Below are 26,517 nucleotides of genomic sequence, written 5' to 3'. Positions count from 1 at the left end.
CTCCCTGAATCTTACTGCCAGTAATTTTTCAGGAATGTAACAAGGAAAGCTGTGATAACAACTGGAATACAACTAAAATGCAGGCTTAAATATGATCTTCTTAACTTTAAATGCCTTCACATTGTCCTGGCTATGGAAAGTGCTAGAGCGCTCTTTACAGCTACTAAGAAAATTTAAGCCTGATGCTGTCAGCTCTGAAGAACTTCATCATGATAGAAAGAAGCCTTCATATGTAAAATGATAATCAAGACTTTGTCCTTCTGCTTCTTGGACCAAAGTAGAATGAAGCTAGGAGAGTTGAGGAGACACACAAGAACACGGCTAGAAAACCTGCAAAACAAAACACTGCAAAGAGCACAGAGCCCTCAGTGTGTGGAAGTGCAGCACAATCTCAGCACAACAAAGTTTACTTTGCATAAACGCCTTCTATAAATGAAGAAGAATGCTGACATGCTGGCAGGAGAGACAGTTAAATAAGCATTTTGCAGTAAAGAACCTTCTCCGAGCTCCCTTCCACAGCTATGGCTATTAGTGTGGTAGACCTACTGTATATACAGGACAAGACTTCAAACAAAGGTTTCCATTGATTGCTGTGAGCATCATCCTTCCAGTTCAACAGTTCTTAGAGACGATGACCTTACCGCTCAGTGCTGAGTCCTTCATTTGCCTGACAATACCTAGCTAAAGCCGAAGACCAGCCACACAGCTTTGGGAAACTACCAACCTCCAGACAGCCCCAGCGCCTTAACCAACTTGGTGCTGGTACCAAACCTAAGCATTTCGCTTACTCGTCCCTCCAGGCCTCCAGCCCCTTCTAGTAAGTTTGTCGCTTTTCTATATTTTAAGCTCATCTCCATCTTCGGGGGGCTAAGGAACCATATTCTGCTGCCACCTCCACTCCCTTCCCTTCCGCAGGTCTCCTAACAACGCCACGTCGGTTGAGCTGATCATCCGGGATGAACGCTGAAAGCAGCCCCTGGCCGGCCTGAGCCATCCCTCCCACGCCCCTAAACCCTGCTCCCCAGCCTGACCCCGGACGAGCCCTCTGCCCTTCACATCTCCCTACACCGCAGCTTCGCATTGCCACAAGGACCTGACGCCCCCTTCCCCTCCTCATCCAGCTTCTCCATCTCTCCACGACCATCGCCGTGTCCCTAGACGTGTCGGGGGCCTCCCCTTCACCACCGGGCAGGCTCCCGGGGCCAGCAGCATATTCCAGGCACGTCCCTCGCCCTCCGAGGAGGGGGAGGGGGAGAGGAGAAGCCGAGGCGGCAGAAGCCCAGACGTCAAGAGGAGGAAAACGGAGACAAGCAGGCAGCGGCACAGCGGGAATCCCTCCCCACCGCCGCCCCACAGCCCCGGAGACCCCCGGGGTTCCTGAGGTGGGGAGCTAGATGGAAGGGGACCGAGGGACCCGATTCGCCATGCCCTCATCTCTCTCTCAGCGCTGCTCCGGTGGGACGCGAGTGGCTTCAGCCCTCTCCTCCGCGCCGGGGGGAAAGGGAAGAAGGCTCAGCACCCACCTTGAGAGTGGGATACTCCTGCACCTTCAAAGTCATTGAGAGCTGAGCAGCTGATTCCTGCACCGCCATCTTGGATTAGGCTCCCACCTCCTCCCCCGCCCTCGCCCAGCCCGGCCGGAGGCAGCTACCTACAGCGCGCGCGGCATGGCGGGTAACCGCGGCCCTGCTCCGCCCCATGGCTGATGGAGCCGGGCGGAACCACCGGCGCCGGGCCCAGCCTGCACCCCTGTGCCGGGGGCGGTGGTACAGCCGGAGTGAACAGTGGGGTGAGAAGCACCCGCCAATGGGGGGCGTCCTTTCGCACGTTCCTTTCATACTCACGGGCACCGCCTCAGCGCTTGAGGAGGCGAACCTGATTGGGCAATGTGGCGGGAATAGGTGGGGTCACTCCGACGCGCGGGCAAGCCGAATGGAGTGACGCCATCGGGGTAGGCGGGGCTTGGGGTGTTATGGACATTCAACCACCCAGTAGCTATAGAGACGGCTTTCCTGTTACCCAATCAGAATCCCTTTTAGAGCTTAGTAGGTGGGCCCCAAAAGTAAATTCGACGGTGACTTAAACCGGCCGTTCGAGCACCCCCGAGGGGTCCGGGGAGGGGAGGGCGGAGCGGAGGGAGGAGCCTGGGACAGGCTGTGAGGAGGGCTTTTTGATGGGCAGCGCCTCTAGCCAACGGTGTCGCGCCGCCATGCTGACGGACAGAGAGCTGAGCGAACGGACGGCGCGGTCAGGTAGGGTGGGCGGGGCAGCGGCGGCGCGGCATGCGACTATGTGTATATCGTCTGAGGGAGGAGGGCCGTCCCTAGTAAGTTCCGCGGGGAGGAGAGAGCGAGGGAGAGCCAGTGAGGCGGAGACGGCGGGAAGAGGTTTAAATAGCAGAGACAGCGTGAGTCCCTTTCCCCTCGGCTCCCGGTTCTCGGCGCCGCGCTGAACTCCCTGTCGCTCCTCCCTAGCCCGCGTGGGCAGAGGCACCCGGCGCGACTTCGCCTTTCCCGGTGCGGAGCTGCTTGCCCTTACCGTTGAAGGGGAGCCGGCCCCGAGCCGCTTAACGAGCTGTGGAGGGGAGGCCGCGGCGGGGCCCCGCTGACGAGCGGGCAGGCGCTGACTTTCCCCGGTGAGAGGTGGTGCTGGGCGGGAGCAGATCCCGCAGCAGCCGCGCCGGTCTCGCCTTCCCCGCGGGGCAGGGGGGTGGGGAGGGGGGTTTGACTGGCGTTCGGTCCTTGATCAGCTTGCATACGGCCGGCAGCTTCTGCTGGCCCAGCGCCCTCTTTCTCCGGCTGGGCGTGCGCAGGGGTGGGAAGCCACTTCAGTCGCTGCCGGCGCCCACAGCCGGGCCGGGCACGGCTCTGTTGCTGCTCCCTCTCCCTGCCCACTGCCCTGTGAAGCGGCGCGAGCCGCGGCTCAGGGCAGTGCTCTGCGGCTCAGGGCAGTGCTCTGCAGCTCCGGCGGTTTCTTCGTTTCGCTGCTCGGGGATTAAATCTGCGGGCTCCAGTTGTCTGCGGGGAGTTGTGGGTCTGTGTAACGCAGCGCTCGCAGACGTGCATGTCTTGGTGACCTCTGCTCAGTCCCGGAGAACGGTCCACGGGAGGTGCTGGGCCGTAATCGCCATTGAAAGCAGTGTCTTAAATGAGCAATAATTCCTCTGTCAAACATACTTGGGTGGCTTCCGTGCAGAAAAAAGAAAAGGGAGTTGATCCTGCAGGCTGTCTCTACTTAGGAATCTGAGGGAATAAAACTGCTCCTGGGTGATGAAACCAATAGCTTTCAACACAGAACTGCTTTATAGTATGTGGAGAGCATTGTCTTGAGAGTCAACCATAACACGTGCCCTCTTAGTACCCTACGTGAGGCTTCCCACTGTGATTTGAGCACCTCAGGAATGCGGTGGGAGCACTTTGTGAGCCCCTGGAGCTGTTAAATCTGTCGCACAGCAAGAGAAAGTGGGAACACGCCGATCAGAGCTCTGTGCGGCGACATGAACTGCTGTTGTTGAAGTCAGTGGCAAAGTTCTGTCTCGGTGCGGGTCCTTGCCGTTGTCAGCAGATGTGTTTCGGGAGGTGTGCCCCTGTGCTCTGAGGCCTTAAGGACGCCCCCAAACCTTCATCCAATAGTAATTGTGGTGGGTTTGGCTGTCTTGCCTGAATTTCCTGGTCGCCCTATTTGTGGTTTGCAGAAGGCCGTAGAAAAAGAGACACAAATATTTCCAGAAAGGTAAGACACATGTAGCTTTCGTGGCTTGAAAGAGCAGGTCATATTTAACAAGTGCATTTCTTAGCATGCTTGGTAACACCATTAATTTCCAAATGGGTAGCAACCCTGTTGCACTGAGGGTATCTTCTGTCCACCACAAAGGGCTGGTGGCAAGTAAAAGAGAACGTGCAAAGTCCTGTAGCTGAGTGTAAGATTCTCTTCAGACTGCAGGCTGTTTGTGTTTCCTCTCAGCTGCCCTGGCACTTACGCTGGAACTGACCATGATCAGCAAATGTGTGCCTGAGTGTAATTTGCCAAGCCCACACCAGGTGCAAAGGCCTTTGTTTAAGAGGTTTATTAGTAAAAACATCTTTTAGTTACACCTGGGATTAACATTCATGTCCAGACACGCTCCTGGGACTGGATTCTGCAAGAGGCTTTGTGGGGAGGATTTCTGACTCCATCAGGGCTATGTGCAGGGAAGGCTTCACCTGAGCTTGTCAAGTGGGAGTCTGGAAACTTAGCTCTGTTGTTGCTGTATTTACAAACATAATCATGTGGTGTTGTCAACTTTTCCTGTTCTTCCTGTCTGTTGTATACATTCTGCAAGATAATATTTAGAAGGAAACTTGCTACACAGTGCTTGGTATCATTGACGTTACTGCAGGGCTTGAACTTGGTATGCTTTTACTCTTTAGGCCTGTGATGTTTGTAGGGACTGAAAGAGGGAGATATTTTATAGTATTTACAAAGTCTAGATTTATATTTGCCCAAACCACTTATTTGCAGTGGATTTTTTTACATGTGATCCTTTAATGGTCCTACCTGATAACACAGTAGCTAATTCAAGTGTAACACGGATATTCTATGGATGCAGGCTGTGTGCTCAGAGTGTGTCTTTAAACTGAAGAATTCTTGGTGAAGGTTTGTCAGGCATTGGTAGCCAAAGTTAAAGGGTTTGCTTAATGGAACAGATGGCCAAGCAACCATCATGTCAGAGAAAACAGCATGTATCCCGTGTATTCTTAGTTTAACACAAGAGGGAGCATGTCTAATCTTTAACCTTTAAATATTGCAGCTTTAGAGAGGGAGCTTGGAGTGTTGAGTGTCAACTAATTGATGTTCTGGGCTCCATGTGCAAATATTGACACAACCTATGTGTGTCTGGACTGTTTTCAACTTCTGGATGCAGCTGTTGGTTTATAATATGAATGTTGGTGTGATAAATGTGGCAATAAGGAGGAAGCTAATCGTCTTTTGAACTTGCTAAAATCTGTAGTTTCCTGCTGAATTTAACAAAGTATTTATGGTTATTATTATTCCTGGGTATGGTTATTCATATACAGAGCCTGTACTGTGTTCTTTAATATTAGGTTAATAAATGTCTCTTGCTTAACCTACCATACAAAGTCATAAAGCTGAGGCTAATTTAATTAAATTCAGTTTAATTAACAATACAAGTTTGTTTTTATAGTGCTTATAAATCTTACTGCATTATTCTTAAATAGAAACACAAAGTTGGATTTACTGAGAAGGTTTGTGTGCTGTATCTTGTTTATTTTACCTTGTCCCCCACTGGTGTAAAAAGGAATAATAAAAATTAGCTTCTTTTTTTGTATTTCATGGCGTTGCCCAGTTGAATCAAAATCAATTGATGCTTGTCCTTATTTAGAGTCTTATTAATGTGAATTAGCAGTTAGTTAAAATCAATCAGTACATACAGAATACTCCAAAACTTTAGGAGAATTTTACTCATCTGATGGTATCTTAGAATATTTGTGCTTTGCTGCAGGTGGGTGAGTGGAGAAGAACATCTGCCACTGAGTGCTGCACTCAAGTCTTCCAAACCCACCCACACTCTGTGTGTTATTTGGTGGGGCAAAGCAGAAACTTTAGTCCTATGCTCCCAAGGGCCAAAGAAAGCTGCTGTATATTGAGGTGTTCCTACTTACTTCTCCTTCCTTTTTGTGAGCATGACAACCTTGGTACCAGAGAGGCAGAAATGCATGTGGCACCGTCAGTTCTGATTTTAGGAGGTGAGACTGGCACAAGGCAGTGATGCAAAGCCCTGTGATGGATCAGAGAGGGGTATGACTTGCTCCACTGGCCTGAAAAGCTTTTCCCCTGAGCAGATGGGTGGTGGCTCCACTGTCTATCTTAGAGTGAAGAAGTAAAAGCCTTCCTGATGTTCTGGTCAGTTACATGCTTTGTGAAATACCTAGGACTTCATCTTGATTTTTTACTTCTGAATAATGGGAGGACTTTGGGTTTATCTTAGCGACTACTGTGCACAGCATTGACAGAATGAGGTGTTTCTATCAAGGCAGCTTCTCTTCAAACTTTGGGCAGGCTGCTTTTGTGAAACAGAGATGACCTGTACTGATACCAGATACCTTGAGAGAGGTGTTCAGGGAGTAGTATAACTTCTAGAAGATAATGAGGATGAGCTGTTCCTCGTTCCAGCTGGGGAGCTTGTTGCTTTGCTAAGTTATTCACAGCAACTGGCCATTTGTGATGGATTGTTCCATTTTAATGGGTGCTACTGGGGTTTATGTGATAGCTGTGTGACAGCGCTGCCAAGTCAGAATTTCCCAGAGCGGCGCCTTCTGACGAGCAAGTGTTGATATGCTGAGTTTTGTAAGGATCAGAGGAGCTGCCTCTTTTCATAGCTGTTCTAGATCAGCAAAATTTAGGCTTTGACTTTCTTTCCCAGCAGATTTAGGCTGCTGCACAATTTTTTACTCTAAGGGCACATATTTACTTTAGAGGAAAGTAATAATATAACTGTAGAACTATTTTTTTTCCTTTTTTTTTTAATCATAACTTTAAGTTTGCACCTGCAAAGCATCTAAGTGTTCCTACCTGATGTAAATAGGCTAGAGCTGTTTGTGTTCTTGTTTCTCTATCTGAGAGGAAATTACCAAATGTCAAAACCCAACAAGCAAATAGAAACTCCCCTAAACCAACCCCAGCCGCAGAGGTTATTGTTTGAAATGGTTGATGTTTTCAGATTGTTCATGGCTAAAAAAAAAATGCCCCCCAGGCACAAAATGTGCGTGGGGAGCAATTTTTTTAGCCGTGAGCAATTTAATTATGACTTTGTTTTAGTCGTGAGCCGTTTAATTTTTGTTGCTTTCTGAGGGCCAGCCCCCTAAAAACTGATGGGGTTTAGGAGGAAAGTGCTGACACAGCCCAAACTCCAAAGCAGTGCCCGGCTGCTGCTGCTGCCAGAGCTGCCCGGGCAGGGCTTTTTGCTCCGTTGCCATTGAGCTCCGCAGCCCTTTCACTGCTCCCCCGGTAACTTTGCAAAGTTTGCCGTGCCCTGGGGGTGTGGGCAGCGGGCAGCGGTGCCGCGGGGGGGCACCGACTTGTCCATCTCAGCCTGACCGTGCCAGCCACAGCCCAGCCGAGCAGGGAGCCCCGGTTGGGGCAGCGCTCCCGAGGTTTGTCCGTTGTTTTTATACCGAAATCGGGGCTCGCCGCGAACCATTCTGTGCTGGGAGCCTTCTCCGAGGCTGTGGGGGTCGCGGGCGCGGGTCGGGGCGCGGGGTTTGCGCGGGGTTTGCGCTGTGTGTACCGGGGAAGACTGCTGGTTCTCCATGCAAATGACCGCTGCGCGTTAACAAAAGCCTTGATGTTGGGCTGGAAGCCGCTCTGACAGCGAACAACCCCCGGCCACTCGCCATGTTTGTGTTTATCCCTCTCTGGCTCCTTCCCGCCGATCTTTTCGGTTCCACTGCTGGGGGGCTGTGGTTTTAACACCGCGGAGCCTTTCGGAGTTATCGGGGAAATGTGAGAGAATGTGGAGGGAAAGCGATGGGTGCTGCAGATGTTGGCAGCAGAGTTGTGTCGCTGCCGGAGCTGGCAGGGGCACACGGTGCTCATGAAGGGACCTGCGGAGCATCTGCTGGAGCTGCCGGGCTGCATCCGAGACGTGCCCACTGTAGCTGGGTTGTGGGGAGCGGGGTACGGTACCCTGGGGCTGCTCCACACCTCGCCTGTTTGCTACTGGCGTGGGGGGGCGCGGGGGGGCCCGCTGTGTGTGTGGAGTGGTGTTGGTGAGGGAAGGAAAAAAAAGGCGGCGGAGAGCAAGGAAAAGAATCTGCGTGGCACAAGATGTATGATCCTGGATCAACTCCTGCCATCTCCTCTCTGTCACACAGGATAAAAGGGACTTTTTACAAGGGTTTGTAGTGACAGGCTGAGGGGAATGGATTGAAGCCGTAAGAGGGGAGATTTAGACTGGAGATTAGGAACAAATTCTTTATGGTGAGGGTGGTGAGACACTGGAACAGGTTGCCGAGGGAGGTTGTGGAAGCCCCCTCCCTGGAGGTGTTCAAGGCTAGATTGGATGGAGCCTTGAGCAACCTGGGCTAGTGGGAGGTGTCCCTTCCCATGGCAGGGGCGTTGGAACTAGGTGATGTTTAAGGTCCCCTTCAACCCAAACCAGTCCATGAATCTATGGAGATGTATACTCCTGGATTACCGAATCTATGGAGATGTATACTCCTGGATCACCTCCTGCCATCTCCCCTCTGTCACACAAGATGTATGCTCATAGATCACCTCCTGCCACTTCCCACTGCCTCTTAATATTTGGGCAGCCTCTATCAAGTAAAATAACATTGGTTACCATGAGAAACAAACAAACAGAAGTCCAACAGAATAGTTGAGCATGCTAATGAAAATCTGAATGTAAAATTGTTTTCACAATCATCCAAGGAATTGAATTAGACAGAAAATCTTTTAAATAACAGTCACAGTGACACATTTAAACGTTGTAGCCTCTGAGATCCTGGCAAAACAACACAGAAACAGCAGAGGTGGATGGAGTGTTATCTTACAGCCTCAGAAATTGACACGTATTTATCTACTAATGACACAAAATTGGTCTGTGTTTAGGATTTTATGTTTGTTGAATGTATCGAGGCATACACAAATCCAATCTGAGCTGTTAAAGGACAATGATTCACTGTCCAGAGGCAGTGGTGAAATCAGCTGTGGTAACTATGGTGAGAGGTAAAGTTCCTTAGCTCCTCGCAGATCGTGCATATGTGGATTTCTTTTTGTATAATGGAGATTAAGGAGAAAAGGATTAGAAAATCTACAGAGAAATGTCGAGCAGGAGACCTGTAGCCTTGCTCTGGGAATTCATAGCAAGAAGGCTTTTAGAACAGAGGCAGGCTGGAAGTAAACACTCTCTTGGAATATGTATTGGTGATAATTCTAGAAAGGAGTCTTTCTGGTTGGGGATAGCAGCAGCAGCTCATGCAGACAGGAATGAAATCAATCCTTTCCATATTTTAATAATCCTACTCCGACAAAACAGGAACAGAACCCAGCACACATTTTGACATTACCAAGTGACAGCATAAAATCAAGTGAAGTGTAATAATACAAATTAACTCGGTTTAGGCTCTTGCAGAATTAAGCATTGTTGATTGATTAGGGTCTCAGAGAATTCCTGGTTTTAAGCATTCATGTGAGATATGCATTTAAGATTTATTTTACATCTTACAAAAGGGTGGTCATCTGAAGTGGAAAACAAAATCAGAGGATAGTTTTTTGGCTGGTATAATGTTGGGGGAGATTGAACTGCAGCCAGAGAGACTTAAATCATGCTTCTAATTTTCTTTCTCTGAAAAGGGATCAGTGTTACCCTGAGTTTTTCAGGGAAGAACTCTAGATGATGCTGATTAGTTCAGAGGCATACAGGGAGGATTGTCATTGTTGCACATAGTAGTCGTATCATCTGAGAGAACCTCCAGAGTTACTAATTAGTGATTAGCTACTGGGAATACTTAGGAAACAGGAAGGGGAGAGGACAGGTTTTATTTCCAATGTAGAACCATTATAATAGTGAAAAGTGCATCCCCAATGACAGTGCAGACACATCCTTAGGGATTTGAGGTGTGTTCAGCTTTTGAGGAAGAGCAGTTAAAATGTGCTGGGGTTTTGGCAGTGTAATAGAAAACCTCTTTAATGAAACCTTTAAAAGCTTTGAGTTTCCTTTCCTGCCTGCTCTGCTGCCCAGCTCAGTGGTTGAAAAGCATTTCTAGGGGGGAACCCACAGCCCAACTAGCAGTTCAGCATAGTCCAGACATGGGGTGTGGAAAGTTCTCAGAGGTTGGATTTGCTAGCAAACACTTTCAGCTTTTCATGGGTCATAATCCCAGCTTTCCCTTCTCAGGTGTTCTGAGAGATACCTGTTCAGGAGGTTGTGTTCAGTGCTGTCTGCAATGCTGTGGTTTAAACCTGTAAATGGTGAACTCTTGGGCTTCTGGCAAAGTGGTAGATAAGAGACCCAGCAGCAGTGGAATTCACATGCATTGCAAATTGTTTTCACAATAGAAATTCTCAAGTCAAAATGCTTTGGGTTTTGAGTTTAAAATCTCATTTATTGAAAAGTTTAAAAGCCTCACTATTTGCGTTCTGCCCTGGTTAATACAACCCACTCTTGCAAGCCCCTCTCCTCTCACACAGACAGGAGGGAAAGTAACAGAAAAAAAGCCCTTGGGCTGAGATAGAGAGTTGATATAAAGAGCTTTACTGAGAATGATCCAATGCACAATGACCTACAGCAAAATGTAGAAGCAGCAGCAGAAGCCAGCAACCTCCCTCCACCCCCTGACCCACAGCCTACCCAGTGGAAAGCCCAGCACCCCAAACCTGAAGCAGTGGTAGCATCTGGAACAGGAATCCACTGATGTCACAGCTGAACTTCAAGCCCCATGATACTTTGCTCCAGCCAGCATTTTTGTTTTGAAGCTGGCATGAGGGCAGCATGGCATTGAATAGCAGCAGCAGATTCAACTCGACCCATGATGTGCCCTAACTGGATGAAAGAGGAGGAAAAGGGATACCATTGCTGTTGTTAGTGGGCAGTATTTTACCTTTTTTCCTCTTGTTGACATTGGTATGGAATGGGTATTGTTAGTGCAGTAATAATGGGTGATTACTTCAGATGCACTTTGTTACTTATATAAAGATTGCTATTTTAAACTGAAGTAGAAAGCATCCATAAACTAGAGGAGAATTCAGCTATGGCTACTGGTGCATGACAATTAATTTCATTGTTCAGTGTATTTTGAAATGCTTTTCTCATCCTCTTTATTAGAATGTGCTGTGTTTAATAGCCTGTACCTGATGTGTCGGCACAGGACACTGTATAGCCTAATGGCTAGGAATGGTGGAATCTTTGTCTTGGGCAAGTCAATTCACCTTTCTGCTTGTGTTCGAAGTCATATGGTAATTCCTTCTTAAAGTATCTGGAGAAGATTCTCTGGAGAGCAAATTGGCCATTTCCCATTCTGCTCACTAAGTGTGGGACAGGAAATTGATTTCTCAGCTTTTTACCTCCCGGGAACTCAGCTTGAAGAAAGTAGAGATTGTGGTGGGATCATTGCACCATAAAAGTGAAGCAGATAAAATCCTTTAATCTGCTGGAGATACACTGTGTTACTTCCAGCGCTATGTTGTTGCAGGGTGAAGATGTCAAACCCAAAGTGATGTATTCGTCCCTGCAGGAGCAATTCAAAGTTTTAACTTCTCCGATCCTGCTGTGACTACAGCAAAGTAAACACATGGCTCTGGATTGCGTATAAGGGTCTCTGGACTCTGTGGATACTTACTCTGAGTCAAACAGTTAAATCCAGGCCATGTTGCTTTTACTTCAAGCATCTCTGCCTGCCAGCTGAGGAAGGGCTTAACCTATGGAAGTGCTAAAAGCTTGCATGGAAAAGGTGTCCTCCTCTTGCTGTGGCTGGGGACAGCAGTGCAGACCTGCAGAAGGCAAGAGCTGAGCAGGAGAGCACAGAAGTTATAGGAAAGATGATTTCAAGTTTCACAACAGTTTGTGCGGCAGTTAGTAGGTGCAGAGGTATGGCAAGTGTTTTAGTAAGCACTCTTTGATGTCACTCTTACTTTTGGGTGCTTGTCGTTGATTTTAAGCTGGTTTTGAAGCTTGTTCATTTTTTGGCTATATCTTTAGCTCTGGTTTTCAGTGTTTGTGGTTGGTTGGTAGTGTTTAGGCCTGCAGTCATGTGTTCTAAATGTATCATTATTTATTTCTGATCTAGAGAGCTTTTCCTGATAGATTAATTTCCCAGATTTGCCAATAAGATTCTATTTTTGTTCATTTGGATGTGTTTCTACATGGATCAAGGCCTGATTTTGGTAAGGAAAGGCACAACAAGTCAAGTCTTGAGGTGCCTCACAGATTGTGGTTGTCCAGATCCATCATGGGAATAACTGATGGTCTGTTTGCAAGCCTGCAGTTGTGAGTGGATGTTTTCCAGGTGGAAACTGACTGTTTTCCTGGCATGTGACAGCATGTTCTGATGCAAATTAGGAGTACAGTCTTGGAAGCTGCTCACTATTTGTTTGTTACTGTCTCAAGAAACAACTTTTTATCACCTGTTTTCTTCCTCAGTGCTATGTAGGCATTTTGTCACCTTCATGACACTTATGAATCAAGTAGAGTATTGTTAGCTGGAGATCTTCAAATTATCTTGATGGGTGTAGAGTCCAAGATCTTTTTCTAGTGCTCTGAGAAGAGGCAGTGACATTCTGACACTCAAAAGGCAAGGCTGAGGTGTGCACAGAACCATAGTGTGCATTTCTGCTATGTGCTGGAAGCAGCATGAGCAGCTGGACTGGTGCCATTTGCAGGAAGCCACCTCTCTAAGTGACAGCCTTTCCCATAATGTTATTGACTGTGAATTCTGACAATGTAATAATTAGAAATTAATGCTTGAGAGGAAATGATCTGGCCATGGAGCAGTAACTTGTTTAATATTCAGCTTTTCAACTCTTCTTTAGAATTTCTCTCCTTCATGATACACTTAATAGCTTTGTGTTATTAAAAGTGAGAGGTTTCATGTAGCATCTTCACTGCAATGTTGAGGCTGGGATAACTTTGTGTCCTGAATGGTGCTGTCTTAATGTCATCATTTGGCCTGAAACTTTAATTACTAAACCATGTCACCATTTATTGTCTTTGTTAATGAATTCACAGAAGTGCAAGCATTAATTTTTAAGTAGCTGGCTGCATTCTTTCTGAAATCTGTAATTGGTGTGAAATAGTTCTTAGCTGTCAGTAATCAAGCTTATCTAGTTCTGGAAGTTTGTGTGTGTTGAAGTCCATGAAGCCAATGTACACCTAAAGTTGCTAAGAAGGGTTTTTTGAGCCAATGTTATTTATGGTAAGTACAGAAATTCTTTATGTTAGTAGGCTGTTAGCCAGTACTAATTGAAAATGACAGTCAGGATCACTGCAAATAGCAACCATTGAATATGCAATAAAAACATCCAGAGCAGCCTATTAATGGCAAACTGGCTGAAAATATGCAGTGCTGATATTAATTTGTCCCATCATCTTGAGGTAGCCAGCAGTGGTGATGTGTGTACCTTGGAAATTAGCTGTTTTGCTATTGGCAGTCCTTGCATGTGCTTTAGAGCCTTGATCTGAAAGGCAGGATGTAAACAATAGCTACGACACAGATCAGTTCATTTTAGTATGATTTTTAAGAGGTATTTGGAGAGTTCTGTCTCAGACTTGGAGCACTTTGATAGCAAAAATGTTACCTGTTTTATCAGCTTGAGACTGCAGTAAAAATTTAATTTAGAAATGGTGTCATGCCCAGCTACTTGTCAAAAGAATTCATTTTACTTCATACTAATGGATGCATTATTTAGTTCCACTACTGTGGAATTTTTACACAGTTTGCAGCCTGATCCAGTATTTTTCAGGTTGGTGTTCACATGGATGTCAAGACTGACAATAAAAATAGGTCTCATAAAAAGAGCATTTAGGCTAAGGCACTAGATGATAATTCAACACCTCATTTTTGTTGTTCAGCATCTGGATACATGCCTCTGGACAGGATAATTAACATGATATTAAATTAAAACTAATGTTTGTGTAAATTTTAAATGAAATAAAATCTTGCCACATTAATTGTTGCTGTACAGTAACAATGCAGTTGTCTGTTATGTGTGTGCTGATTATCTGAAGGAGAATATAGTTCTTTCATCCAAACATTATGAGTAATGAACCTGATTTCTATACAAAATGAGGAATAGATGAGGTTTGATGTGTCAAAGAAGGTGGTTTCCAGCAGCGTTTTCTTGTTGAATGCAGTGTGTGTCTCAAGCTTTATGGGTGCAGCTTGGCAGCAGTCTAAACAAACAGTCCGTCCCTCTGTAGTCTTGCTACCAAAGTAAATAGCATTGCATTCAACCCCAAATATTGCAGATTGTCACAGATGAACATGCCATGGCACTTGGCAGTCTCATGTCCCGGAGCAGACTTTGTGAGGAAGGCTTCTCTCTTCAGCACTGGCTTTTGAGTAGTCAAGAAGGTTATGCTAAGTAAGCATCAGGGGGAATTTCTGCTGCAGCTCTTGTGTGGGAAAAGAATTTGTCACATTGCCAACTGCAAACCTCAGATCCAGCAAGAGTCTGGAATTGGAACTGACAGGCCGAAAGCTTCCATTGTTGAAGTTTTCAGAGGTCCTGCTACAGTCTAACAAGGGTCTTGAGAGTTTTCTGTTTTCACAGCTGTGTGCTGAACCCTGTGAGAGTCATCTGTCCAGAAGCCTGGTTCCAGAACCTCACTGAACCTTGTCATGGACCAGACTCTTGTCCTGTTGGGCAGTGCTGCAGTCTAGGGGAAAAAAAAAATCTCTGAAGAACGTGTGAAAGTGTAGAACAGGAAACGAGAGATGGACTCTCACAAGCAGTAGTTCAGGAACAGTAAGAGCATGAAGTTCTCTGCAAGTCTGACATGGTGCAGATGAACTACAGTGATACTTGGAAGCACAGCAGATGTGCAGGGGAAGTGCTGAGCTGATTGACAGTACTCAGCTTTGCTGGACTAAGAGTGCAGGTAAAACAGTGATGATAAGCTACAGGCTCAAAAATGCCTGCCTACCTTTTCATCATACTGGTAGGAAAGAAGATTCACTCTGCTCTCTTTGTACCCCATAGTGGTGTAGAGAGGAAGGTTTCAATGGAATTTTTCTACTGCTTCAGGGTCCAGAAGTGTCCTACAGCAAGTAGTGATGATCTGTATGATCCTTCTGCTCCTCTACAGAAAACATCTGGCTCCTTTTCACTGACTGTTATGGCTCTACAACTTTTGTTTTCTCTCTTCCCTGGCTAGGTTCCTTGTTAATACCTGTTTAAGCAAGCAAGACACAGAGTTGTACTTCGGAAGAGTAAGAGCTGGTGCAATGTGTCCTCCCAGTTAGAAGTCTTCCCTGTTATTTTTTTGTCTTACTTTTCCCTAGTTAAGTGTTGGTTCATTGATATCTGGAAGCTACTTACCTGGGGGAGCATGTGATAAGACTTATTTAGGTGACTGAGCAGGAGGGAGTATGAAAGGCTCTAAAGCACCTTATGGCTGCGATTTCTTGAACTAGATGTGATTCCTTTCTGTTGTGCTTGCCTGGGGATTTGCTATTGCAAGAAAATTTGAAATAAACTACTAATCTTTTGTGTTTGCTTAGTTTTCCTCTATAAACATAAGCTTATAAAGAAAGGTTTCCTGATATAGATTGTTTGGAGATGTACGTGCTATGAGATCAATAATGTAATAAAGCATTTTGGGCACAGCTGCGCTTAATCGGAGATGTTCTGACAGGTGTCTCAGTTGGGGGTTAAAGAAAAAAGTCAGTGTTGACCCAAACATTTTATTTTAATCTTCTTAACTTAGTGGGAAGTGGGCTAGAAAGAAGGCTGAACTTAGTCAGATTTGTTAACCCTACACATGCAAAAGCAGAATAACTAAACCTAGGGTGTTGTCAGTGTTCAGTTCTCCATGTCTCAGATGGAGACATCTTCATTGTGAGTCATAGTACCGATGTGGGCTGTGTTAAGAATCATGTTGTGACATTCAAATTATGAAGCTGTTTGCTTTAAGTGTTTGAGTGAACTCTGAAACAGGAGAAAGGGAAAAATGAATATGTTCCCTCTCACACCTGGTTCTAGAAGGTAAGGTTTCTGCTTGATTTTATAATATTGAAACAATCATTGCATTTAGTTCTTCCTAGATCTGAGCTGGAATTAGATGGTTGATTGTGGGCATGCATTTCAGACAGGTGTATACTTTGGGAGAGAGGGAGAAAATGCTTTTTTGCTGAGCAATTGATGCTGGAGATCCTTAGATTCCTCTTTGGTCACTGAAGAAAATCAGACAAACCCTCAGACGTTCCAAGAGAACAAGACTGATACCTCAGAAAGTGCTTGGAGCACCTGGCTGAAGTGGTTGCTGCTTGTAAAGGGTAGAGATCTTTATATGCTGAGAGAGCAGTAAGAAAGTGGATAATGCAAAGATGACAGAAGGGTTTCATTGAGTTCTATTTATCATATAAAACTATTGTATCTGTTGCTGCTCAACTTGATGGTCACATTTCTGTGGTTCTTCTGCCTTTCTCTATAGAATGGTTTGGATTAGAGTTAATGAACTACAAAGTTGACATAGCTGACAGGTAAGGCAGTAACTGCTACCTCTGTCTTGTGTCTCAGGCAGCTTTACAGCCTGATAAAGCGCTACCGAGCAATATCAGACACTGTTAGCATCTGCTTGATATGAACACATTGCCAGTGCTGTCGTGGCTCATTCCTCATACAGCTGAGCATTGTTTCTTTCACTGGAATCAGGAGGGGATAACCTCAGGGATCTGGAGATGTTGTGAGTCATGGTATGGCTGAGCAGTCATGAGAGTGAGATTCAGATCATGCTTTCAGGATTCCTTTTTATTCCGTCTCACTTTAACTGTGCTATCCACTTCTTTTAAACAACCACCAATAGCTTGTGTTCTTGGCCTCCTGATGTGTCCAGAAAGATAAGACTGAGTATTGGTGAGAAATCAAGTGAAGTGTCACAGCAAGTTGTTTTCAGTTCCTGTCTGGCTGACAAAGTCTTTTGCTCAGCTAGAACAGGCAATGAGTAGAGCTGTATCTTAGAGACCAGAATTTTGGGTTTGATGACCTAAGGTTTGGAAATTACAAAATAACTGTCGCTTTTACTTCAAAGAAACATTGTGACTTCTACTTCTGTGTGATGGAGTAGTAGAATAATGATCTTTAAAAAGAACAGCTGGCTTCAGCTTCTGTTTGGGGCAGTTGTTTTTGTAATAAAACGTGTTTCATGTTGAGACAAAATTAAGGAAGCTGGTTTGTAACTGAAGAAGTATCCTTCAGTGGACTGACATAGACTGCTGTGGCTAAGGAGAAGGATATGTGAACTCCACACCAAGCACAGGTGGTGGAACTGAAGCAGTGGAGGTGGCTGCCCACTTTGGACAAAGAAAATCTTTTCCTAGGTGTTAAGTCCCATGGAAATCTTCTATTGTTTTGGCCTCAAAGCTGGACCCACCTAGCTACAGTTCTTTTCTATGAGGGTGGTAAGACGCTGGAATTGGTTCCCCAGAGAAACTGTGGACACCTCATCCCTGGAAATGTTTAAGACCAGGCTGGATGAAGCATTAAACAAGCTGGTCTAGTAAAAGGTGTCCATGCTCATGACAGGAGGGTTGGAATAGGATGATCTTTAACGTCCCTTCCAACTCAAGGCATTCTATGATTTGTTTTCCATCAGTGCAAATACTTGAGGAGAAGGAAAGGTGAGCAGTGAAGTAAGAGGCTGCTTGCCAGTGTGGTGAGGAAAGGCATCTGGCTTGTCACATTGATTTTGTCAGGGGAAGTCACTGATAAAATTGTGATCTGTTATTTTGCCTGTGATGGTAATGAAACTGGGGTCAGCCACCAGGAAATCCTTCACAATCTCTGTTTTCTGAGACCTTAAGCTTCAGTTTGGCAAACTCCTGTCAGGAATGAGAGGAGTACAGACGATCTGCACTTGGGAAAAGAGCAGGCCAGGTGACCTTTTGAGATCTTTTTCTATGAACCTAAGAATAGAAAAGAACAACCACAAAGAGTTGCAGTACCTCTCACATCTGTTTTGTTTTGGTTTTTTGACTTGTGGCTTTTATGAAAGAGATACAGCTCCAAGGGAACATGTTTTGGTTTCTGTTGGTTTGGCACCTGTATTCTTGGGCAGCCCACTGCCATCAATAACTAGCAGGGTTAGCTGTTGCCAGCATGAGGCTATCAGCAGTGTGTGCTGCCAGCTGCTTTGCCAAGGTTCACCTTGGCTGTTCATTTCCAAGAGGACTCTGCCACTTTCTGTTGCATGCAAGGACATGAGTGTGCAGCTGTTCAGCAGCCAGCCACTGAGCTGGTGTCACCTGTGTTTTGTTGTTCCTCACTCTAGAGAGGTCTCTCTTCAGAAGGTGCCACCTTCTCCTATTCTGCAGTTTGGCTTTTTAGGTTTGAGACACAGCTCTGGAGTGTTTTCCTCCTCTGGCTTTTTCAAGTTGATGTGGCTGCTGTTTCCTGACCACTCTAAGTGCATTTGTGTAAATGCTTATTCAGCCCTCCTGGGTTTGCTCATGACTGTATTGCTGAAGCATTTGGGAGTTCATTATGTTCATGCTTCCACATGAATTATGTTGTTTGCCCTGAAAATAGAGGTTTTAAAATATATTTTTTTTCTTCAGTTTTGAAGATGTTGATATGTAATTGTACAATTAACTATTTCTGAGCATTTGCATACCTTCTTCTTGGGCTGATTGTAGACAGGGGACCTCCAGGAGAAGTGGGTGGGAACTGGGATACTTGCACCCTTTCATAATGTGCACTTCAGGAACTGTTTGACAGTCCCTGGGCTATTATTTTGTGGATTTCTCTACTCCCAACCCTCTTCTCCCCCCACAAATGGTATATATAATCAGAAAATCCTAGTGTCCTCCCAGTGTCCATGTCTTAGTCACGTGGAGTAACACAAATGAGACTCTGGAGGAGAATGCCTATATTTACAGTTCCACCTGAAACCTGTGCCCCAGTCTTGAATGATTGGAGTGACTTCCCCGTAAGGACAAATCTGGATGCAGTTTTAGGACTTGGGGGTTTGTTTGTTTGGGTTGTTTTAAAGGATTATTTTAGTTTTCTTTTAAATCTCATAGTGTGTCTGGACAGATAACCCAAAGTTATGCTGGCGAAACAGTTACACTGCTTTGTGTTCTTCACAGCCCCAGCGAGTGTTTGGTGAAATCTAATTAAGCTGGATCTTGAGAGGCCCACCTGCAGAAAGTAGTCTGATGAAATTGGTCAGATGAAATTTAATTAAAGCAGGCAGCCACTAATGACTGTATATTTAAAAAAATTATTTAAGGTTTTATCTACTGCAAATTTATACTCAGAGGACCTTTTTTTTTTTTTAACAGCAGATTTGCTTCAAAAGTGAATGGAAATGCATTTGCTCACTATTTAAAAAAATAAATCAAACTTTTGATGTGGAAATACTTCCTCCCCCCCATATAATTTGAACTGTTCATTAATCTAAAGGTTTAGCAAGGCTATTTCCCAGACTGTTTTCACTGCCTGACTGGCAGCTAAATTTTTCATTTTACCATAGGAATGAACAATCTTTTCTACTCTCAAACCTAGTTCTTTTTGTCTGTGTCCATCTCAGGGTCAAATTCTTGAAAACTTCCTTTTGGGTGATTTGAAGAATTGTTTGCTTTCTGCTGACAAAAGGGCCCATGGAACCACAGCAGTACTTCATGTAGTTCTGAAATACGGAGCATGGCTCCTTGGAATGTGCTCTGTTAGCATGGCAGGTGCAGGGATTTCATGGAATGGCTCAGGTTGCAAGGAACCTTAAAGATCATCTGCTCCAGCCTCCCTGCCATGGGCAGGGATGCCTGTCGGCTAGACTCAATGCCTCATCCAGCCTGATCTTGAACACCCTCAGGGAGGAGATATCCACAGCCTCCGTGGGCAACCTGTTCCAGAGTTTCACCAGCCTTGTATTGAAGAACTTCTTCCTAGCATCCAGTCTAAACCTATGCTCCTTCCACTTAAAACATTCCCCCTTAAAACAGTCCCCCTTGTCCTGTTGCTAGGCATTCTTATGAAAAGTCCCTCTGCAGCCTTCCTGTAAGATCCCTTCAGGTGTTGGAAGGCAGCTCTAAGGTGCCTCTGGAGTCTTTTCTTATCCAGGTTGAACACCCCCAGCTCCCTCAGCCTGTCCTCACAGCAGAGGTGCTCCAGCCCTTGAGTTATCTTTGTGACCCTCTTCTGGACTCACTCCAACAGCTCTGTGTCCTTCTTATGCTGGGGACACCAAAACTGGATGCAGTATTTGAGGTGGGGTCTCACAAGAGCAAAGTTAAGGAGCAGAATCTCTTCTCTTGCCCTGCTGGCCACACTTGGTGCAGCCCAGGACCAGTTTGCTTTCTGGGCTGCATGAGGGCACTGCCAGCTCATGGTGAGCTTCTTATAGAATCAACAGGTTGGAAAAGACCTCCAAGATCATCCAGTCCAACCCATCACCCAGCCCTGTCCAATCAACTAGACCATGGCACTAAGTGCCCCATCCAGTCTTTTCTTCAACACCTCCAGGAATGGCGACTCCACCACCTCCCTGGGCAGCCCATTCCAGTGCCAATCACTCTCTCTGGCAACAACTTCCTCCCAACACCTAGCCTAGACCTCCCTCAGCACAACTTGAGACTGTCCCCCCTTGTTCTGTTGCTGGTTGCCTGTGAGAAGAGACCAACCCCACCTGGCTGCAGCCTCCCTTCATTATTTTTACAAACCAGTTGTTAGAAAAGATACTTTTGCAGTCCATTTACTTTGTATCAGTCAATGCAACCCAGACTCTTTTCTCCAGAGCTGCTCTCAAGCCATAGTGCCCTCTACTTCATGTAGAAGTTGTTCACTTTGTCTTTTATGCTACTTTAAGTGGTGCAACTGAACCACTTTATTTATATATATATATATATATGTATGTATATTCTTGGTTTGCTTTTAATATGCTATATATATATATAGCAACTGAATCTTAAATTATAGCTTATATTGTTTCAGTCCTGTTCTGGAGAAGGGACTTTGCAGGCTGTTCTGTCAGTGTTACTGCATGTTATAATTTAAATAATGAGGATCTCATTGTATTAGTAGACTTGCTCATTAATTTTCATTCCTTGCTGCTCATTCTCTGTGTGTGTATTGCTGCAGGGAAGTTGAGGGGCCAAATATACCAAGTCTCAGAAATGTTTATTCAGTTTCCTTTCTGTGATTAAAATTTGTCCAGTTCCTCAGTGCTTTAAATGAAAGTTTGAACATGTCTTTTAATATATATAAAAAATTATATATTAATATATAGAATATATACAGTGTATATATATATATAATAAATGAAGAGCACTTTAAACAGTATCCCAAAATCTTTTGCAGTGTAAACATTTGGAGTGGGTAATTATTTGACAGTAAGAAGCCCTAAAACTTAGTTGTTTTTGAAGAGGAGGGGATGGGAGGAATCTGAGGGAATGCTTTGATTTGTTTTGAACTGTTCTCTCACTGAGATATTTAGATGGGTCACACTTTTATGTGAGGATTATACATTTTGTACTAAAAAGGAATGTAGAAAATAAAGCTCAAGTGTCCTAAAATGCCTGTGAAACATTTTCATGCTTTTGAAGTCTTTTTTGGAAAGGAGCTCTGAAGGAGGTTTGATCTCTCGTTGGTGTTTGGAGTCAACACAAGTAGGAGCGAAGAGCAGAACAAACCCACTTGTTACACTTTGCAATGCACTTGCTGCTTTCCCAAAGTACCTGAAGTAGATGGAAAGCACTTGGATTTCTAGGTCTGTAAAAAGCTGGCTAACAAGTTGTGTGTTTCAGCATTTACAATATTTAGGTTTCTGTTTGATTGCTCAGTGTTTTAATTACAGCCAGTAAAGTGACAGTAAGCTGCCAAAAATATGGTACAGACTCGAATATTGGGAATTGATCTCATCTACCATACCAAAGGTTGAACAAAGGGTTGGAAGCAGCAGAGCAGAATTGTTTCCAGTATTTCAAACAAACATCTTTTGTTTGTAATACAGCTCAGTCAGAGATTTTGCTGTTAAAAAAACCCAAGCCTTAATTTGATTCAAAATTTTTGCAACTTGGTTATTAATGTCACCTATGAAAGTGTTGGAACAAGCAGTTTGTGACTGACAAATCCATTGTAAACATGTTAACCAACTGTTAAATTTATGTTAGTGTGGGATGCTTGAAATTGAGGAAAAAAAAGTGTTGTTGTTCTAAATTCTTTTTTTAAAGGAACTTAAAAGTGGACCTTGAGATGAAATTGAACTTGGAAATAGCTTATGGATATTTCCAAGAATTCCATGGAGAAATTATCACAGTATCATCAGGGTTGGACGAGACCTCACAGATCATCAAGTCCAACCCTTATTTCTCCATCTCAGAAAGAGGATGAAGAGAATGAAGTGTACCTGGAATGGAAACATAATTGAAAGAGTAGGAGGAGAGTTGTTCACACTTCCCAGTGCTTGTCACAAGCCTGGGATGGTTGTGTTTGGAATTGCATCCGGTTATTAGTTTACTTGAATTTGCCCCAGGCTCAAATATTGCTACCAAAATCTGCACTGCATGCACGTGGAAACCTCAAAAAAAATCAGGAAAGATATTCTGGCTGTGAACCTGTAGCCCATAAAGATAACATTGCTGTCATAATAAGAACAACAGAGATGAAAACAACGATGATGTTATTCAAATAACTATTGAATCTTCCACTCCTTCCCATCCCCGTTGAGGTCAGATGCTGAATCAAGACCAGGGGAAAGAAACACACAGTGGCAGGACTGTGAGGTGTTGCTCTAATGTTCCTATGGGAGAAGGCTCTTTGATGGTCCTTCCTCTCCACTGCCATCTGATTCCTTTCAGCTGCATCAAGTTTGCTATATAAAATCAACTGTCCTTAAAAGGTGGCTGGTGTGGGTTTGTTGTTCATTTTTGGTTAGTTCTTTTTCCTTTCGGTTGGATTTCTCTTTTAATTGAAAGGCTACCAATTCAGTGTTGTGTTCCCCTGTGCATTCCTGCTAACACTTGCAGCAGCCTGGCTGGGTGTATTTATGGAGTGAAGCCCTCAGGCCTGGCCTTGTTGCCCAGAGACAATTTATCTGTTTGTGTTGTAGTCCATCTGAAGTTGTCAGGGTCCATGTGGCACAGCTCCTGTGGCAAACAGGAAAGTTCACACAGTGTGCTATGCTATGTGACAGCAGTTTTCTTCCTCCATTTTAAAGAAGGGTGTTGGGGGGTCGGCAGATGCAGTGCACATTTAAGTAAGGTAGGAACTTTCCAAATGAGAGCTCTCAGAACTAGGTAAGTTTTGACGAGCTGAGTTAGGTCTGCTGTTCACTAGGGTGACATCTTTTATCTCTGTATCTGTTCTCAACAAGATTTGAAGGTACCTGTGAGAAGGAGGTCTACAGTAAAGCTGAGGAGGAGCTTTTTACAAGGGCTTGCAAGAGGATGAGGGGCAGTGGCTTTGAGCTGGAAGAAGGGAGACTGAGACTGGAGATGAGGGAGAAATTCTTTACAGTGAGACACTGGAACAGCTTGCCTAGGGAGGTTGTGGCTGCCTCCTCCCTGGAGTTGTTCAAGGCCAGGCTGGATGAAGCCTTGAGCAAGCTGCTCTAGAGGAAGGTGTCGCTGCTCCATTTCTGTGCAGCATATTTGTGGAGGTCCAGCAGTGTGATGTGTGGAAGGGTCAGTGCAAAGCTATGGCACAAGAAAGGATTGCTCATGAACTCTGTTCCCCTGTGCTGCAGCAGCTGCCCTAGTGTGCAGTGTTCCAACAGGCAGGCTCTTCTCATGGGTAGCTCCTTAGAGATGCAGCAATGCTGGGTACTAGATTCAAACTAGAAAAGCTGTCTCCTGGGGAAACGTGATGGATTTGTCTTCCTTTTGCTGGTGAGATGCTAGAAAGGCTTCTAGTTGCTGTTTTTACCCTGGATTGGCTGCCAGCTCTTGAGCCACTGCAGTCTGCATAGTGAAGCAGCCAGGGGCTCAGCTGGGTGTGATGTGTGACCTGACCCAATATGATTGCCTCCCAGAGGGGAAACCCCATTCCTCCTTCTGCAGCCATATCACTTTTCTTCTCTGCATCCAATCTCTTGCTTGCCAGACTGCTTCACAAACTACTTTGGCTCACTAAGTCAGCAGAAGCTAACAATTTTTTGTGGTTACCTTAGCTTTATTTTGATCTCCAATAGGCATTGATTTGCTGAATAGTCAAATAGCAAGCTGCACCAGTGAAGAGTGGATGCCCTTTTCTAAAGTGTGGAAGGAAGAGAAACAAAGTTTACCTCCTTCTAGCAGCAGTGAGTTCCTAGGGTGATTTATTAGCTGCCTGGACACACCTTTGGAATGGTGCAGGGTACTTTTAACACAGGGCTGCAATATTTGGCTGTATGAATCACTACTCAGTGTCATGTCCTTTGAGAAACCAGGTCTGGGAATCTCATGCTGGCTGGCTGAAGTCTTTTAATATGCTTGGTGTCAACTTTCCTGTGCCTTAGTTTCCTTGGTTTGCAGATTGGAAAATACCCCTTGTTCACCATACCATTTTATGCATGTAAGTGCCCAGTGTTACGGTGGGAAGTGCCAGAGGAAAACTGAGGAGGAATTTCTTCAGAGCAGGATCTGAGCAGTGCACAATAAACAAATACTTGCTGGAGAAGGCAGGATCTCTCCCATCATATTTCTTTGCATCTAGAAAAAATGCACAGCATGTTACTTTCTAATTTTAAGTGTCTCCTGACTTTGGCATGCCTGATTTTGCACCCTTAATCATGTTCATTTAAGCTGATTTAATTGTGTCAGGTTTTCTGTGCAATAAACCATAACTGAAAAGACACACACTAAGAACAAGCCTTTAAAGCAGAATTTGGGATGTATGTTTTAGCCATGTGATTTTTACTGGCCAATAAGTTTAACATCCATTTTAATGTGAGCTGTGCAAAATACTGCGGGTTCTGTGGTTCAATATGGTGTCTTTAAGGTGATTAAAGAATCAATAATCACTGAGCTTCTTCGTACATAGGTGCTAAATATGAGAGCTTTCAAAAAAGAAAAAAACCCAAACAATATAAAACTAGAATTAAAATAACTAAGATATTGTGCTGTAAGCAGTAGTGATTTCAGTTAGAAGTTTCACTACCAGGAGCTGTCTTTTGATCACTTACAAAAAGAGGTTGTTGTGCTTGGTGACAATATGATGAAACTGAGTAGGAGAGAGGGTTTAAAGCCACACTCAACTTTTGTCTTTGCTCTTGTTGTTTTAGCCTCTGTTTTTCCTTCTTCCCCTGCTGGAATTTTGGATTCTTGTGCATTTAGACCCCGCACTTCTGCCACATTTCTGTTCATGGCCATGACAGCTGCCTGGGATGTGTACACCTCCTGGCCAAGCTGGTGTGCAAGCACCGTGCCCTGGGCTCCAGTGCAGGCAGAGATGTTCAGAGCTACTGCTGCCAGACATTTTGCCAGCTCTTCTCTATATACTTCCTAGACCAGAAGTTTTCAGCAAGTTACCAGTCCAGCTGCTGTTTGAAAAGTAACCTTAAACCTTTTTGTCAGGCCAAAGTGCCTAGAGTAGTTTTGATCAACTGTAAGTCTATCAATAAGTAGTTTAAAATTGTAACTTCCTACTTGGAGTTGATGAAGCAGGTTTCCTATTGCAGACGTCAAGCATACAGTAAAATTGATCTGAGCTTTTGGCTCCCTGCAGTGTGCAACCTCTGTAACTGGAACCTACCAAGAGACACCAACTGAAGAGGGGGTTACAGCCAGGGAAGCAAACATTGGTGCTCAGTGCTGGCTTTTCCAAAACCTTCTGAAGACAAACCTGTGTTTTCAGAGCCCAGATACCTGGACGCTGGGAGTGAGTATGCTTGGTCGTGCTGAGAGGTTAAATTTGTTTTTTGCTTTATTCATTGGAGAAATTGTAATTCATGTCCCAGACTTGTACAAAGTCAGAATTCCGCCCCCCCAGCCAATGTAAGAGAGACTGATCTAGCAATTCAGGCATAGCAGCTGGCAGAGCTTCAGGAATGGAATGGAAATTAAAGTGAGATTATAAACTAGGTATAAAGTACATCTGAAGATTGGCTGAGAGAGAAAACAGTAAGAAGTGCTTCAAGGGTCGCTACTGGGCACATTCAGGAGTTTGATTTTTCAAGCTCTTCATAGCCATATGATGATACCTCTCTAATAGTGTTCCGTGGGTGAAACTTGATTGCTTTGTGCTCTGATCCTTGCTTTGGGAACAGGACGTTTTGGGGAGAGAAACAAGGTTCTCTAGCTCTTCTCTTTGGATATCAAGGAGTTACAATATCATACAGTAAATATCATGACAATAGAGCGGTTGAGTAGAATAACAAAAGGCATGTTTACAGGGGGAATACTTGGAAACAGCAGTCCCTGACCAGCAATCCCAATTATTTTCTGCACAGCTGCTCACATTCCAGGAAAAGAATTTCTTGTTTTGTATCAGTGTCATGCACTTCAACAGGGAGACTTATTTATAGAGCAGAAGTATTTGCATGGTCCTAATCAGGAATGATATAAATTAATGTCTCATCATAAACAAGCACAAAGACTTGTAAAGTTTCTCCACTCTTCCCTTTGCCAAGGCAGAAAAGTGGTTCACAGCCACCACCCATGGCACAAACAGATTTACACTGCTGTCTCTGCAGTGTGCTGGGAACAGTTGTTTCTCCTTTCTAGCAGGTGGCAACTCGTATTTGTTTACTGGTTTAGTGGGAAATATTTCTGTAGCCTGAGAATGAGGCACTGGGAATGCTGGCTTTGGAGCAATTGTCTGTGTGTGAAGCTGGAAAGCAAATGCTGCTTCCCTTCCCTTGAACAGCAGAGTCACCTTGGATAA

At 44.8% G+C, this 26,517-nt stretch overlaps 2 protein-coding genes across 11 annotated transcripts in view; one reads left to right on the top strand and one right to left on the bottom strand.

The window, feature by feature from the left end:
- MAEA (macrophage erythroblast attacher, E3 ubiquitin ligase) overlaps nt 1–1,797 on the bottom strand; it is a 41,200-nt gene extending 39,403 nt beyond the window's left edge. Inside the window, exon 1 of one of the 5 annotated variants that reach the window (XM_064151534.1) lies at nt 1,656–1,797. In XM_064151534.1, the coding sequence (XP_064007604.1) occupies nt 1,656–1,700 (45 nt within the window). In that variant the 5' untranslated portion in view covers nt 1,701–1,797. Of the gene's footprint in view, nt 1–1,523; nt 1,629–1,651 lie in introns of those variants that run through there. The other 4 variants (XM_064151539.1, XM_064151540.1, XM_064151535.1 and 1 more) reach the window with 4 other exon arrangements.
- Nucleotides 1,798–2,318: 521 nt separating this feature from the next.
- Nucleotides 2,319–26,517, top strand: part of CTBP1 (C-terminal binding protein 1) — a 198,364-nt gene continuing 174,165 nt past the window's right edge. The window contains exon 1 of one of the 6 annotated variants that reach the window (XM_064151524.1): nt 2,319–2,407. The gene's annotated coding sequence lies outside the window, so the exon portion shown is untranslated. Of the gene's footprint in view, nt 2,636–2,982; nt 3,733–7,073; nt 7,155–26,517 lie in introns of those variants that run through there. The other 5 variants (XM_064151528.1, XM_064151529.1, XM_064151523.1 and 2 more) reach the window with 5 other exon arrangements.

The sequence above is a fragment of the Pogoniulus pusillus genome, chromosome 11, assembly GCF_015220805.1.
Source record: "Pogoniulus pusillus isolate bPogPus1 chromosome 11, bPogPus1.pri, whole genome shotgun sequence".
NCBI lineage: Eukaryota > Metazoa > Chordata > Aves > Piciformes > Lybiidae > Pogoniulus > Pogoniulus pusillus.
Note: the sequence above shows the minus strand (reverse complement) of the source record. Positions and strands in the feature narration are given on the sequence as shown.